Genomic DNA, 16,781 nt, shown 5'->3' with positions numbered 1-16,781 from the left:
TTTATGGTGTGTTTATATGGTTTTTTTATATGATTAATTGATATAGTGTATTTATATGCTGTAGTGTATTTATAGACTGTATTTATGGTGTGTTTATATGGTTTATCTATTTGGTGTATTGATATGTTATATTTATATGCTGTATTTAAATGGTTTATTTATATGGTGTATTTACATGGTACATTTATATAGTGTGTTCATATAGTGTCTTTAAATGGTTTATTCCTATAGTGTATTTATGTGGTCAATTGATGTGGTTTATTCCTATGGATTATTTATATGGTGTATTTATATGGTATATGTATTTACCTGCTGTATTCATGGTGCACTTAGTTTGAAAGTAGGGGCTTTGTTATTATTCCATATTATCTTCAGGGGAGATTATCTGCAGTGCTTCCATGTAAATGATACATGGTTGTTGTTTTTTGGAATCATATATCATCTTCATAACCACAAATAGGCTATAGCGATGATATCTTATTGTGTTGTGTTGCCATGCCAACACTTTGTTGTGCAAAGGGAGTTAGCTCCCCCTTCGCGCCGTTTTCTCCCTCTGCCTTTTGTGATGTATGGAGCGATGTGAACCTGTGATCAGAGTAGAAAACGCCACCTCAGACAATACACTAAGCGATAGCTTTCACTCAAGCTGAGTCCATCTCCACACACACACACACACACACACACACACACACACACACACACACACACACACACACACACACACACACACACACACACACACACACACACACACACACACACACTCACACACACACACACACACACACACACACACACACACACACACACACACGCACACACACAAACGGGCACTTGTACACATGCACACACACACATGCTCACCTATACAAAGGCTTACATGCACATACACAGAGAGACAGACAAAAACACAACAGCGCACACACACACACTGACTATTTCTGACCGGCTTCCAACACTACTATCACTCTTTCTTACACTGCATCAGCTGCTACTCAGACCCAGTGCCAACTTAACACATTCTGTGGACACTGACAGCGTTTCATCATAACATGGGTCTCAGTCTGGTCCTTGCTGAAATATACAGAGAAGGAACATAGTCCATTTCCCTGAAGGGCTTCGATTAGTTTGGTGTAATGGAAGCCATCTAGAATTTCTGCAATGTGTTGCTGTTGAGAAAAAATTTGTATTTGTCTGATTAATTGTACAGGAGCCCCACTTGGCAACCAGAAAGTTATTTATATATTAAGCTTAAAATTAATTACGTGAAATGATGTAATAATCACACTCTGGATATATATATAATATATTCAAGGAGTTATGTAATAACTCATTGGAATTATATAAAAGGCGACAAAAAACTGTTTTTCACAACGGTCCCTGCAGGGGCTTATCTTATTTTACACTTGACTTGTCACCGGCACTTGAATAGAAAATCTGAAATGACACACAATTATATCTTCACAAATTAATTACTTCACCCTAGGGATTTCCTTTTCTTTACTATTAACAAAGCTTTTTAAACGTGTGTCACAGGCTTCTGTTCAGCATCTCTATGCAGAACATTCAACTGGTTTCTGTGTTCGATGTATTCTGGTGTTTTTTCTGTATTAGCTACTTGATCTGGATAAGCTCTGTACACACAATCCCTGCTCAAACACCCAGCTGGAAGAGACTCATTTATTGTGTGTGTGTGTGTGTGTGTGTGTGTGTGTGTGTGTCTGCGTGCGTGCGTGCGTGCGTGCGTGTGTCTGTCTGTGTGCCCGTGTGTGTGTGCACGTGTGTGTGCTTGTGCTTGCCAAGGTTTGACTGGTTTAAGGATCTGGGCCTCAAGTGGTACAGCCTCCCCGCCGTGTCCAACATGCTGATGGAGATCGGGGGCCTGGAGTTCAGCGGCTGTCCCTTCAGCGGCTGGTACATGGGCACGGAGATCGGCGTGAGAGACTTCTGCGACAGCTCTCGCTACAACATCATGGAGGTAACGTGTGAACGGCCCCCCTGCTACACAGTGTGGGGGCTGGTGGATTCAGACCGCTGACGGATGGAGGCTGTCCAAGCCCGTAAAAAAAAAAACAGGCTGCAGTTCAACCTGGTCTTTCTGACCAATATTTCTGACTTGAATGTTGTGCGACCACATCCAAACTATATTGCCAGAGCGTTGGAGTGTTATGTTTAAAAACTCGCCCACACTCTTGCCACTTATGATGCAACATCATTATTAGTTATAAATTGCCACTTTTAGACGTTTGTCAGACTAATCCAAACTGATCCTGATACTGACCACAGCCGTTAGTAATATGGATGAGGAAGCTATGAGTGCTACAATGGCTAGAAGCTGCTGCTTGAGAAAGTCACCCTTAACCCTGAATCATGTTTACATCAGGTCTTTGGTCAGATTAGACCATCTGGCATGCGGTCTCCCCTGTATGGGAATGAGTCAAACCATGCATCCTCAGAGTCCTTCTTCCAGTGCGATTCTTCTGGCAGCTAGCCAACTATCAAGCTGTTTCCAGTACAAGAATAAGACACTAAATTGATAGCAATTTAGGGGCCCTCTGAATTGGGGAAGTAGGATCTATTGTCTGTCGTCTCGAGTCAATTATAGCGTTCTTCTCCGGTAGTGAACAACCAGTGAGGGTTTATGATTTTTATGATTCTGTCTATCGCAGGAGGTGGCGAACAGGATGGGCTTGGACACCAGGAAGACATCGTCCTTGTGGAAAGACCAGGCGCTGGTGGAGACAAACATTGCAGTTCTCCATAGCTTCCAGGTGGGCTGCCCAGCTGTTCTTCTTGAAAGGGACTTTGAGGCACTCTGAAGTATCAGCATCGGCAGATGCTGCCGAGTGGTTTTTTGAGATTAAACAACCCTCATCCATGGTTGAGTAATTGAGATGATGTAAATGGGACGTGAGGGATGTAAAAATGCAAACTACTCTTTGTGTTCTCAAAGTCGGCCAAGGTGACGATCGTGGACCACCACTCGGCCACCGAGTCCTTCATGAAGCACATGGAGAACGAGTTCCGGGTGCGCGGAGGCTGCCCGGGGGACTGGGTGTGGATCGTTCCCCCCATGTCCGGGAGCATCACGCCCGTCTTCCATCAGGAGATGCTTAACTACCGCCTCACCCCCTCCTTCGAGTACCAGGTGAGCGGCCTCAAGGAGCCCCGTGTGGTGGGGAACATGCGTCGAGGGTTCATGAAAGTTAGCCAGTTGACGGACACACAGAGCTGAGCCGTGGTCCGTCGGATCAACCGTGATCCTGCCTTCAGAACCTAGTACCCCCTTACTGGGGTCATAGGACAGACAGAAGCTTTACTCTTACTTCCATTTTGTAAGCCAAAAGTATGCTGTTTATGAGGATGCACCGAAAGTTAACGGATGGAAGAAATTTGGGATTGGATCTTTTCTAGGTTCTCTTTTGTGGTAATCAAAACTCAAACACAAGCAAACGGATAAAGGAAACCTAATGAAAAAAACATGATGATGTTTAGCATGTGACCGTGTTATCTAACTAGGCTGATCCATGGAACAACCACGTATGGAAGGGAGTCAATGGAACGCCCACGAAGAAGAGAGCCATCGGATTCAAGAAGCTTGCAAAGTGAGTACACCCTCAGGTTATAAGTCACAAGACAAGCTCCAGCAACCTCAACAATAAAATAAATAATACTTAATGGCAGCAAAAAAGCTGATTAACAAGCTGGGAGCACCGTTGTCTGTGTAATTGCCATCTTGTGGTTGATAACCACGGCTTAAAGGTCACACGCGCCATTTGAGCGATCATCGATGTGAGGACACGGTTGGACGTTGACATGCTAACACACAGTCAGATACAGGATCAGTTCCTCGCAAACAAGTGAACGAGAAACAAGGCGTAGGCTGCATGTGTGAACTCAGGGATGTAATTCAACCAATCAACCCCTCGCGGAGTAATCACAAGTTCTTTGTGTGGGCGTTCATGGGTGTGTGTGCGTTTGTGCGCGTACGTGTGTGTGCGTGAGTGTGCGCGTATGTTTTGTGATGTTTAATGTGATTGCCTCCAGAAGAAGACATTATGACAAGCGTTGTAATCACAATTACATCCATCTGGTGCTTTGACAAGATACACGTTGTCTTCTGGGAGGATCTCCCGCATCAGCTGTTTTAGGGCAGCTCTCTGTCTCCCCCGAGGGACTCTGATAGGGGCGGTTAATGGTTCAGGATACGCAACTTCAAGTAATTTACTTTGTGTGATTGAATCAGTTTTCCCATTTCTTTTTTTTTCTTTACTTTTCATACCTCATCGCATGTTGTCTGTCCCTCCTTCTCTCTTGTCGTCTCTCTCCCTCTTCTCTCTCTGTCTCTATCTCTCTCTCATTGTCACGCTCACTCTCTATCTCGCTATCTCCCTGTCTCTCTTTTTCTCCCGCTCTATATTTCTCTCTCATTCTCTTTCTCATTGTCTCTCTTTCTCTATGTGTCTCTCTCTCTCTCTCTCGCTGTGTCTCTGTCACCTATCTCCTCTCTCTGTCCTTTTATATATCTGTATCTTTCCCAGGGCAGTGAAGTTCTCTGCCAAGCTGATGGGTCAAGCCATGGCCAAGCGGGTCAAAGCCACCATTTTGTTTGCCACAGAGACGGGCAAATCCCACGACTACGCCAAGACGCTCTGTGAGATCTTCAAGCATGCATTTGATGCCAAGGTAAGAATGACTAGCCGGATTATCATCCTGTTAGCCGGATTATCACAATGTTTTTTTTAAAACAGCTACGACAGCAGAATCCATAGTCTTTGAAATATCCTTAGAGGGGAGAATCAAACGTTTTTCTGCAGGACTCTCAACATGTTATTGAAGGGATTTCTCTGGCATGATCTCGTTCATCCCGCGTACAACATGAATCATGATTTAAAATGCATGGCGATGCCAGAACCCTCGAAAAGCCAATTCATTTTTAATGGTGGGCAGGAATTCAGAGACGGGAAACAGGCAAAAAGTTGGCCTTCACTTTGCTGCATTTAAAAGAAGCGAGAAAAAACTGTTGTGTTGGTGTGGTTGGTGCTGACCTCAGCACAAGTTCATCCCAGTGGGTTCAGGATCCTCTCTTCCCCTCTTCCCTACGTCTTTCGTATACGTCTCTATCTCTCTCTTCTCTTTCACCCCTGGCAAACCAAGCAGCGTGCACGCATATCCACGCAAGGTGGAAATAAGCATGAGTAAGAGAAGCATGTGTCTTTTGACACTTATTTATTTTCTACCTGTGTCTCTCCCTCTCTGTCTCTGTCTCTGTCTCTCTCTCTCTCTCTCTCTCTCTCTCTCTCTCTCTCTCTCTCTCTCTCTCTCTCTCTCTCTCTCTCTCTCTCTCTCTCTCCCCATACCTCTGTCCAGCATAAAGCCCCTCTCTCTCTCTCTCTCTCTCTCTCTCTGTCTCTCTCTCTCTCTCTCTCTCTCTCTCTCTCTCTCTCTCTCTCTCTCTCTCTCTCTCTCTCTCTCTCTCTCTCTCTCTCTCTCTCTCTCTCTCTCTCTCTCTCTCTCTCTCTCTTTCTCTCTCTCGTCCTTTCCCTGTCTCCCTCCCTCTCTGTCTCTATTGATCTGTTAGTGCTGTGGGTCAGTGCTACGGTGGAGGGCAGCTGAGTCTAGAGCTGTTGTTTCTAGAGATGCACCTGCAGTAAATGTGTTGCATAAGAAAAACGAGTGTAACAAAAAGATACACAGAGAAGTGAATGCATGGAGCTGTCAAGGACATATCTCATCTTCTTCATGTGATCTATTCAACAGGAGATGGATGTGCATGTGTCTGTGTGTGTGTGTGTGTGAGGTGTGGGTTAGTGGGTAAATGGGTGGTTGGAGGGTGAATCAATCATTGTTGTCGTGGTGTTGATTCGCTTCATACGTCAGCTGGAAAAGCGAGTCACCTATTTGTACATGTGTACATAGATATAGGTACATCTAAATCTTTACCTCTTTAAGTCCTCAGTGATGAAAAGAGATGTGCTTTTTGTTTTTCATTCTCAACTTTCAATGAGTTACAGCACAGGCCAAACTCTGTCCAGGAGCTGGTGTGTAATGTCTTCAATAAATACTATCTGATGGGGGGGGGGGATAGAGGACATTTAAAGGTAATGAACGTTGTTTCTCCTCCAGGTCATGGCTTTGGACGAGTACGACGTCGTGGATCTTGAACATGAGACTCTGGTTCTGGTGGTGACCAGCACATTCGGCAATGGGGATCCGCCTGAAAATGGAGAGGTTTGTTACATGCTGTATTTACTTATTTTATAAATATAGGGTATGTTATGAACTGTATTCACAGTCCTTATTTTATCAATATAGGGTATGTTATATACTATATACGCAGTGCTTATTTTATAAATGTAGAGTATATTGTATACCATATACACAGTCATGACTTTATAAATATAGGGTATGTTATATAATCATTACTTTATAAACATGGGGTATGTTATATCCTGCTCACGAATTCCATCGTGAGATGAGGAGCCTTGGAACCCGGTGAGATGCACAGTGGGGGGCTCAGACACCCAGCGGCCTCGTGATTGCAAATCGAACGCTGTAGCCCAGATGACTCTGTGCTCCTGAAGCCTTGGGAGCGCGTTTCACCCGGCACGACACCTGTCACTCTGCCGACACCGCTCTGACACACAGCACCCCAAAAGCATCTCCTCTGTCTCTTGGTTCATTGCAGAAATTTGGGGCAGCCTTGATGGAGACGCGACACCCGACATCGAGCACAGAGGACAGGAAGTGAGTTTACTCTTTCTTTACCTAAAGCACTTTTGGTCATTGGCTCACACCTCTATGGGTACCATGTGTTACGCCTGTACTGGTGCCACGTGTAACACCTGTATTGGTACCAGGGTGCCATGTGTAACACCTGGGTGCCATTTGTTACACCTGTATGGGTGCCCTGTCTGTATGGGTGCCATGTCTTGGAGCTGTATGGGTGCCATGTGTAACACCTGTATGGGTGGCATTTGTTACACCTGTATGGGTGGCATTTGTTACACCTGTATGGGTGGCATTTGTTACACCTGTATGGGTGCCATTTGTAACACCTGTATTGGTGCCAATTTAGTTTCCATTGGCATGATCCTTTGGAACTACAGAGTAGTAATACAGCTTGAAATTTACTTCACTTTACTTAACTTGAGTATGAATTAAACATTACTTTTACTCAACAGCGCCAACTGAGGTTTTTAATCATGCCCTGGACCGACGGGGCCCATTTCACTTCTCAAGGTTAATCCTTTGATTACGATCGTTTCATGCAGTACTCAATATCCATTGGCTGTGTCTCTGTTCCCATAGGAGCTACAAGGTCCGCTTCAACAGTGTGTCCTCTTACTCAGACACACGCAAGTCCTCCAGCGACGAGCCAGAGGCCAGGGTCAACTTTGAGAGCACTGGACCTTTCGCCAATGTCAGGTAGGTTCATAAAAACCCACCCGCCCAGCCCTTGTGATGCATATACAGCTCGGCTGAACTGTCATCAAATCAAAGCCTTTCTGAAATGCATCACACCATGTGCCAGAACCAAACTGTCATGTGTATTTGCATGTGTGTGTGCGTGTATTGCGAAATATGTGGTGCTTGCTGTTGGCGTAGCAACAGCCTCGAGGTGGTGATGAGCGTTGGTAGGTTTGAAAGGACGGCAACGTTGACCATCAGCTCTCAAGTGGCCGCAACTGCGACGGTGTCACAGCCCTCACTGATAAAGGTGTCTGCTCAATGCCCCAAATGTAAATATAAATGTAAATGTGGAGAAGAGCTGTGCCTCCCGTTCTCACGTTTCCAAAACCAGGCGTTAAAACGAAGAGAGAGCTCTAACTTTAGACACAATCCCAGAGGGCTTTTAGGCCAATGGCTACACAGTATGAGACGGTTCACAAAAACATTAAGAGCAGACAATGAACAATACAAAAGTTGGGAACAGCCAAGAACAGACAATGACACACCAAATGTCGCAACTCTGCTTTTCTTCAGGGCTCCCGATGAGACAAGACAATGCTCTCAGTAGCATCTTTCAAATCCCTTTTGAAAAGGTGCTTGTAATCGAGTTTTTCTTCAAAATATTATTTTCTACTTCATATTTTTCCTTTCTTAGCTTTTTTTTTCTTTTCCTCTCAGTATAAAAGCAAAACTTGGTTTTCGTGAAGCACAACCCACATCTAGTTTCTGATTATTTTGCAGTTATCATTGAGATGAGCGCAATAGCGTAGCAGCTCTTGGCTCTTGGAGGCAGCTAAACCTGGTTGCTATGGCAGCTGAAAAGAGCCTGTAAAGAGCCTGTCGTGCATCTGGCATGCATCTGGCGGTGGTGCCCTGAGATCTACTTAGGGCTCCCCAACAGAGAGCTGTTGAAAGCCTTGTCTTGTGGAGCGGTTAACCTCTGAGTGTGGCCCCAGAAATGTTTTCTGGTTCCCAGACCAATGTGTTCAGGAAATAGTTAGTATGTATTTACAGTATATATGAATGTGGATTTTACATTCTAACCCATGTTACATCATCATACATCGAATCTGAGATTCTTATGAATTTAAACCTTTTAGATAAAGGAGTTAATCCTCAAGCGATCACTAAGCAATTAACTGATGGCAATTTAAATATCAATAGTACCTTTTCCACAAAATGTTCTGCATACCATTCAACGCACCATTCAATACAGATTGGATTACATAATGCATGTATTTTGTTCCCTCCTCTGTGTAATAAATAATAATTTCTCCCACGTTGCAGAGCTAAATGGAAAACGCGTGCTTGCAGGTCAGAGGATTTACATTAAGGTGTAGGTGTAGGTGGTCACATGGTACTATGGGGTCGTATGGAATAATGAGGTCACATGGTATGATGAGCTCAAATGGTACGAGGGGAACAAGTATATCAAGAACAATCTTTTTGTTTCATGCTTGCTTTTGGTTTTAAAAAATTCTAATAAAAAATATAAAACCATACAATAAACATATATATTTAAATAATAGTATTTATGTATATTGCATAAACAAGTTCACGTAAGTAACAGAGTAATATATCAAATCTGTAATACCTCTTTATATACGTATAATTATATATGATATAATGAATGATATATATGCGGTATACAGGATAAATTGACATTTCTAAAAGCAAACAAAGTCTACCTACTAATATTTGTTTAGCTGCAGATCTAACCTTTCAATCTTTAAAAAGATTAACAAACAACACAAATCAAGGGTGACCAATGATTGCCTCAAACAGTTTGAAGCGATCTGGTCAAGGATCTTAATGATTAAGTCTCCATTGCATCTCTTTCCATTTCTTTACCCAATCTCGCTCCCTTTCTCTTTATTTCTCTCTCTCTGTATGAGTGTGTGGGCGAGGGTGAGTGAGTGTGTGTGTCTTTGTTTGTGTATTTTCGCTTCAAGTGCAAGAAAGAACACAGATTCCCTACAAAGCTGTATCTCTTGCCTCTCTGTCTTCCCTGTGGCTTTGCATCTCTCTAGGTTTTCCGTGTTTGGCCTTGGCTCGCGGGCCTATCCTCACTTCTGTGCCTTTGCCCACGCCGTGGACACGCTGTTCGAGGAGCTGGGGGGCGAACGCATCCTCCGCATGGGCGAGGGCGACGAGCTCTGTGGCCAAGAGGAGTCCTTCAGAACCTGGGCCAAGAAGGTCTTTAAGGTTGGTCTCCAAAAGCACTGGCCTTCAGATTCTTGGCCGAGAAGGTCTTTAAGGTTTGTATACACTAGCACAGGCCTTCAGAACCTGGGCCAAGATGGTCTTTAAGGTTGGTATACCAAAGCAGGCCTGTAGAACCTGGACCAAGATAGTCCTTAAGGTTGGTATATCAAGGCTGAGGCCCTCAGGACCCGAACCAAGAAGGTCTTTAAGTTTGGTCTCCGAAAGCACAGGCCTACAGATTCTTGGCCAAGATGGTCTTTAAGGTTGGTATACAATAGCACTGGCCTTTATAACCTGCGCCAAGTAGGTCTTTATTGGGGGCATTAGTAATTGGATTATATTTGTCGCTGTTAATGTTGATGAGTTGATGCATCGCATAATTGTTTGCATTTCACCTTATACGATTAAAATATTTTTACATTCCACACTGTTTTTTCATCCATTACTCGGACAGCTGTTTATTTATGGTAATTGGTAATTGGTAATAGGTGGGCCTAGTTTGACGTTTATTTGAAGCATTACTTTGAAGCATTTAAACATTACTCTTGGAAGAAGGATGAGGAGTCACAGGAGGTGTAAAGGGGAGAGTCTTCCCTCCCATTGGTTATTCTCCTTCCACTCTTTGGCTCATCATTTCCTTGTCCCCGCTGTTTTGTGTGTGTGTGTGTGTGTGTGTGTGTGTGTGTGTGTGTGTGTGTGTGTGTGTGTGTGTGTGTGTGTGTGTGTGTGTGTGTGTGTGTGTGTGTGTGTGTGTGTGTGTGTGTGTGTTGGTGAAGGCTGCGTGTGACGTGTTCTGCGTCGGTGATGATGTGAACATCGAGAAGGCCAACCACTCATTGATCAGCAACGACCGCAGCTGGAAGAAAAGCAAGTTCCGGCTGACCTACACAGCCGAGGCCCCCACCCTCACCGACGGTTAGTTTAGCGTTGAGCGGTTCAAATAAAGCATTGTATTCAGCAACATGAATAACTGCAACATTATATAACGGCAATCAAAATGAGCTAAAAAAGTGATGGAAACATGCATACGATGCATTCTAATGAAGATTTCTGTTGTTTGCTTTTGTTTTTGTGGTCAAACAGGATTGAAAAGCGTTCACAAGAAGAAGGTCTATGGGGCAAAGATGATAGAATCCCAAAATCTACAGACGGCAAAGTCAAAGTAAATATGTTTTCTACGAGAGTTTCCATTTGAAACTCCTCCATTTGAGATTAATTATCCATTAAAATGGACTTTCCTTTTAAGTCCAAAGCTACGGTGTGAGTTTAAAGATGAGGTGATCCCTGGTGAATTTGATGTCCTCTCCTGGATCGATGACCTCGTTACTCTGTCGTGTCAGACTGGACGTCGTTGTCCTTGTTGTTTGTTGTTTGAAGAGGTTCATAAAAATTCAATTTAGAGCTGAATATAAACGTCAATGTTGTTCTCTCTCCTAGTCGCTCCACCATCTTCGTGCGGCTCCACACGAATAACCATGAGAATCTGGGCTACAGACCTGGCGATCATTTGGGCATCTTCCCCGGAAACCACGAGGACCTGGTGATGTCTCTCATAGACAAGCTGGAGGACGCTCCGCCCGTCAACCAGATCGTCAGGGTGGAGTTTCTGGAGGAGCGGAACACCGCCTTAGGTGGGTGTCGGGAGGACCACGCCACTTCTGTTACACCTAAAATAATGAATGATTACATTGTATTCATTACATCATCCATCTATCTGTCTCTCAGTCCATCTTTCCATCAGTCCATCTCTCTGTCTATCTGTCTGTCTGTCTGTCTGTCTGTCTGTCTGTCTGTCTGTCTGTCTGTCTGTCTGTCTGTCTGTCTGCTAGTCTACCTGTCTGTCTGTCTGTCTGTCTGCCTGCCTGTCTGCCTGCCTACCTGTATGCTGTCGGTCTGGCAGTCTGCCGGCAGATCCATCTCCATCAACCATATACAGATACTATTAGACAAAACCACATGTGTTAAGTGGATGAAAGAGGCAGGCGCTCATGGAGAAGGCCTGTATAGCTAGAGGCCCGATATGACCTGAATGAGTCCTCTCTTTCCCTGGCAGTAAGCCACTCTCTCTCTCTCTCTCTCTCTCTCTCTCTCCCCATACCTCTGTCCAGCATAAAGCCTCTCTCTCTCTCTCTCTCTCTCTCTCTCTCTCTCTCTCTCTCTCTCTCTCTCTCTCTCTCTCTCTCTCTCTCTCTCTCTCTCTCTCTCTCTCTCTCTCTCTCTCTCTCTCTCTCTCTCTCTCTCTCTCTCTTTTCTTGTAGTATAAGTTAATTCTGAGTGGTTCTGTCTCTCCAGGTGTGATCAGTAACTGAGTGGTTCTGTCTCTCCAGGTGTGATCAGTAACTGAGTGGTTCTGTCTCTCCAGGTGTGATCAGTAACTGAGTGGTTCTGTCTCTCCAGGTGTGATCAGTAACTGGACCGATGAGAACCGCATCCCGCCGTGCACCATCTCCCAGGTCTTCCAGTACTTCCTGGACATCACCACGCCGCCCAGCCCTGTCCTGCTGCAGCAGTTTGCCTCACTGGCAACCAATGAGAAGCAGAGGAACAAACTGGAGGTCCTCAGTAAGGTAAACAGAGCCAACGAAACGCATTAGCGCTGATTTGGTCGAACTCCTCAAAGCCTTTTGTGTGTCACTTTTTAGTTTTTCTGTGTGTGGCTTTATGTTTAGCTTCCTCTCGCCTGGTGGCGGCGGCCGCCTGCAGCGCTGATGCGATTACAAGTTCAGGAATAATGCGTTGAGTGCGGCCCACGTAGAATAAATATGAGCAGCGAATTCATTTTCAGTTTCACCGCTTTATTAGCTGGGTGCTGAAATCTGTCATATGGTTCTGTGCTCCTCTGATGTCTTTTGAATAGTGAAACCATTATGTTTGCCTCTGAAATGCTGAGGATATTTCCCTGGCTCTAAAAGCCCATTTGATGAACTTTGCACTGCTACAAAACAAGCGCGAGGCAGCGGTGAGTCGGCCCCCAGTGAAAGCCCTTGATCGCTGTAACCTGCGGCCGTTACCCGCGCCACCCACAGATCACTCTGAGTTTTTGTCAATGTGCGGAATAGGCTGGCTGAGGCCAGGTGCTGAGTCATACTCATGCTCTGACTCCATCTTTATCCTCTCGTCACACAGCCAACGGCAAACCAAGGCTGAGGACAGTAGACACAGGAGAAAAAAACGTTATGGCAGTTTTCGTCTTAGTCCCTTGCGGTTATTAATATATAGTCCTTTTGTATAGTTAGTATAGTTCCCATATTCAAATCTTCAAAGATAAGTAGCTATTAAAGGACACCTGTCATTTCGAATTGCGCTGGGATGCTGGAAAATATGTAGTCCGTAAATAAGGTTAATCAGCTGCACAAATGTTGCGTCAATTCTTGCACACCTGGGAACAAGTGCAACTGACATCTTGGCCCACTAGAAGTATGCTCAAATTCTGATGTTATCAAAATATCTGGTGCAAAGATAAAGCATAGTGAATCTGGTAGCTTGTTCATCTCTTATGCTCTACTTTAAAATTGTTGCTGTGACCTCTCTATTCACGTAACAAGTAGTCAAGGAAAAGTTTCCATTGCAAAACAAATTTCAAGCGTTTTCCTACTTCTATAACTTCTTCCAATCTTGTGCTCTTTGTTGTGTCTACTAGATCAAAGTAATGTGAAAGTATTTCACATTAAAGAATCGGTAATATCGGCTTATTCACCTTTGGACAATAATCTGATCAAATCGGATTCTACACAATCAAAGACTGGAACAGACTAGTAGTTAGCTCACAGGTCGAGCCCACTACAATATTAATGAATTATGAATTAATGTTATAGAATAATATTAAACAACCTTTCTAGTTGTCTTAATGAAGAATGGTTGGTGCTGTGAAAGTCACAAAAAAGGTTAGAAACACTGCTGTAGTCTGACAACATTCACAAGCCAATCCCCCCCTCTCCTCCTCCTTCCTCCTCCTCCTCCTCCTCCTCCACCAACTCATCCTCCACCCCATGCTTCTCTTCCGCCTCCTCCCCTTATCCTCCACCTCCCTCCTCCACCACCTGCTCCACCACCAACACCACCACCTCCTCCACCTATTACTCCTCCTCCACCGCCTGCTCCACCACCAACACCACCACCTCCTCCACCTATTACTCCTCCTCCACCGCCTGCTCCACCACCAACACCACCACCTCTTCCACCTGTTGCTCCTCCTCCACCTCTTGCTCCTCTTCCTCCTCCTCCCCCACCTCTTCCTTCTCCTTCACCATCACCACCTCCTCCTCTTCCTCCTCCTTCTCCCCCCCACAGGGCTTGCAGGAGTACGAGGAGTGGAAGTGGTTCAACAACCCAACCCTGGTGGAGGTGCTGGAGGAGTTCCCCTCGATCCAGATGCCTTCCACCCTGCTGCTCACTCAGCTGCCCCTGCTCCAACCACGCTACTACTCCATCAGCTCCTCTCCGGACGTCCATCCAGGGGAGATCCACCTCACCGTGGCCGTCGTCTCCTACCGACCCCGAGGTGAGAGTCCAGATAGGGGGAGGACTCTGGGAAGATGGGGGTACACAGAAAAGTTTTAAGGGACGTCAAAGTTTTAAGTCCCTTCAAGCAGGATCGAGCAGTGCAAATATGTTAACGAAGAACTTCTGATCCAACAGTCCTACTACGTTATAGCAGAACTTCTTATCCAACAGTCCTACTATGTTATAGCAGAACTTCTGATCCAACAGTACATCAAGGTAATAGCAGAACGTCTGATCCAACAGTTCCACAATGTTATAGCAGTGCTGCTGATCCAAAAGTCCTTGTTTGACTGATTCTACTGAACAAAACACATTTGCACAAGTGGTGGGAGCTTTCAGAATGGGTAAATAAGTGGATTTATACAGTGGCTGGTCTACATGGTGTTTACAGACGATTTCTACAGTTATCTGCTGTTGAGTTTGGGTTTCACCAACTACGCACTTACAGATCCCTGCAACATGACTGGTAACAAACATGAAGTGAAAGGATGTTAAATTCCCTGCTCCCCAGGATCTGATCCAGGCTGCCATCAGACTATAGATATATATATATGAATTTGAATATATATGAATGTTAAGATATAAACCTAAGTCTGATTTATGAGCGCATGGGATCTTGACCATTGTTTTTTTTTAATTGAGGGGTGGAGGGGCACTGAAAGGGTCTTGTTAGATGGCCCTCATTATCGCCCTATTGGGTTGTTTGCTGGTTCATCAGGTTGCTTCTCTAGCTCATAGTTCCAACCAACAGTTTTTAGCATTCTGGTCTCCTACCGACCAAAAGCTGAATCTCTGGACGGGGGTGGCACTGAAATAAACAAATGATCCTATGCCTACCTTATGCCTGCACAGAGTTTAAATCAAATATTTTAGTAGGGAAACATCCTGGCCCAATTTGCTGGCTCAAGTGTGCGTAGTGCACAGCTACCTGAAAGTGATGAGCTGTTTTGCGGGGGGAGTTATGTTATATTTGTTATGTAACAGTAGGGTATGGTACACTCAAACCTTTGGATTGTGGGTTGAATAGGAAGATAAAGCAATTCATGATGTTGAGGAGCAGAGGACGGTTCTTTATGGAAGCTCATGCTGGATTTCCCGCCATACCACTATAATCATTATTCATCATCGCTCTCCTGGAGGTGTACGCACAATAAGCACAATCTTCAGCCACCAGACCTTGTCCACCTGGCGGCCATATTGGTTTGGTTGGGTGGAAAGAACTTCTAAAATGTTTGGAGAAACCATGACAAGTCATTTGATATTTTAAATTATACCTGAGTTGAGAAATGGAATGTAGTATAAACAATTATAGAATGAGTTGTCATGGTTTCCTCTAAGATTCTAGAGTGTTTAACGCCATAACACACCAATATGGCCGCCAGGTGATTAATGTATATTCAAATGTCTCTTCCTCAGCCGTGTTTTCTACTGCAGTTTAACACAGCATACACTATAAGTAGCTATTGTTGAATGTTATAGTTTTCAAGGTGACCCTCTTGGTGTGCAAGTTTTAGGATTAAGGAAACCGATGAAAACACACTGCTGTGCCAGTCTTTATGGAGCTGCACAAAAAGTCTGAGTTGAAAGTTATCTCGACAAGTCTACTTCACAAGCTACTTCAAACGCTGCTATAATTGCAATAAACCCACATTAAAACGCCAGTGGAGTATTTAATACATAGTTATTATTTTTAATCTCCTAGGCTAGGTTAATGAAACATAAGTAGCGTGGTTGAAACGTGCTTTCCTCTACATTGAGAACAGTTAACTTGACAGATTTCCCCAGACCACCAGCAATTCATGTTATAAAGTGTTTCCCCAAAGATTATTATATCATTCTTCTTTTATTTTTTTTATATTTAATTGGTAGTTATTAAAAATTGGTTATTCAGTAACTTCCATATCTGACCTTCTACTCTACCACAAGCTACTACCAAGTAGAGAACATGCTTGCTATGGCTACTGTCGACCACAGTGGTAATCTGCTTTTAGCATGATTGGAATCAATCAGTCTTAAGAAATGTCTGGCAGTGGAGTGATCATTTAAGTGATATGAAGAGCAGCTGCCAACATAAGAGAAGGGACCTTGTGGGATTTCAGCGTCTTAGAGGATCAAACCGTGAGTTTGGATCCAAAATTGCAAGGCAACACTACACTGCTGATTTAACAGCTCTTATCTCTCTCTCTCTCTCCCCAACTCCCTCTCCCTCTCTCTCTCACGCCCTCGCTCTCTCTTAAATGTAATATGTTTTAGTGCACTTACATTCAAGTGTGTTTTGGTGTGTGTGTGTATTTGCATGAGGGTACTACAGTGATTGTTTAAGTAATAGTTCAATAACGGTAATTTCCCCGAGCATAAACTGAAATCCTAGCCTTTGTGTATCGTGTGATGGTTGCTGGGTTGATGTGATGCCGGTGGGTTGACTATGAGAAGGGATGGGGAGAGTGCTTACTCTGTTAATGTCCCTTTCAGATGGAGAGGGGCCGATTCACCACGGAGTGTGCTCTTCTTGGCTCAACAGGATAGAGGAGGGCGAGATGGTGCCGTGTTTTGTGCGCGGGTAAATCCCCAACATGTCTCTTCCTGATTCATTATTCATTCACTTTTCATACAGAATTTGC

General features: G+C 44.3%; 1 protein-coding gene across 1 annotated transcript in view; it reads left to right on the top strand.

Moving 5' to 3' along the window:
* Nucleotides 1-16,781, top strand: part of nos1 (nitric oxide synthase 1 (neuronal)) — a 36,446-nt gene that overhangs the window by 15,912 nt on the left and 3,753 nt on the right. The window contains exons 10-24 of the mRNA XM_030357612.1: nucleotides 1,804-1,978; nucleotides 2,670-2,771; nucleotides 2,954-3,148; nucleotides 3,520-3,605; nucleotides 4,542-4,686; nucleotides 6,127-6,231; nucleotides 6,689-6,747; nucleotides 7,312-7,428; nucleotides 9,483-9,657; nucleotides 10,434-10,572; nucleotides 10,741-10,819; nucleotides 11,095-11,288; nucleotides 12,055-12,224; nucleotides 13,948-14,158; nucleotides 16,633-16,720. Coding sequence (XP_030213472.1) covers nucleotides 1,804-1,978; nucleotides 2,670-2,771; nucleotides 2,954-3,148; nucleotides 3,520-3,605; nucleotides 4,542-4,686; nucleotides 6,127-6,231; nucleotides 6,689-6,747; nucleotides 7,312-7,428; nucleotides 9,483-9,657; nucleotides 10,434-10,572; nucleotides 10,741-10,819; nucleotides 11,095-11,288; nucleotides 12,055-12,224; nucleotides 13,948-14,158; nucleotides 16,633-16,720 — 2,040 coding nt within the window. The remainder of the gene's footprint in view (nucleotides 1-1,803; nucleotides 1,979-2,669; nucleotides 2,772-2,953; nucleotides 3,149-3,519; nucleotides 3,606-4,541; nucleotides 4,687-6,126; nucleotides 6,232-6,688; nucleotides 6,748-7,311; nucleotides 7,429-9,482; nucleotides 9,658-10,433; nucleotides 10,573-10,740; nucleotides 10,820-11,094; nucleotides 11,289-12,054; nucleotides 12,225-13,947; nucleotides 14,159-16,632; nucleotides 16,721-16,781) is intronic.

This window comes from Gadus morhua, chromosome 6 (assembly GCF_902167405.1).
Source record: "Gadus morhua chromosome 6, gadMor3.0, whole genome shotgun sequence".
NCBI lineage: Eukaryota > Metazoa > Chordata > Actinopteri > Gadiformes > Gadidae > Gadus > Gadus morhua.
Note: the sequence above shows the minus strand (reverse complement) of the source record. Positions and strands in the feature narration are given on the sequence as shown.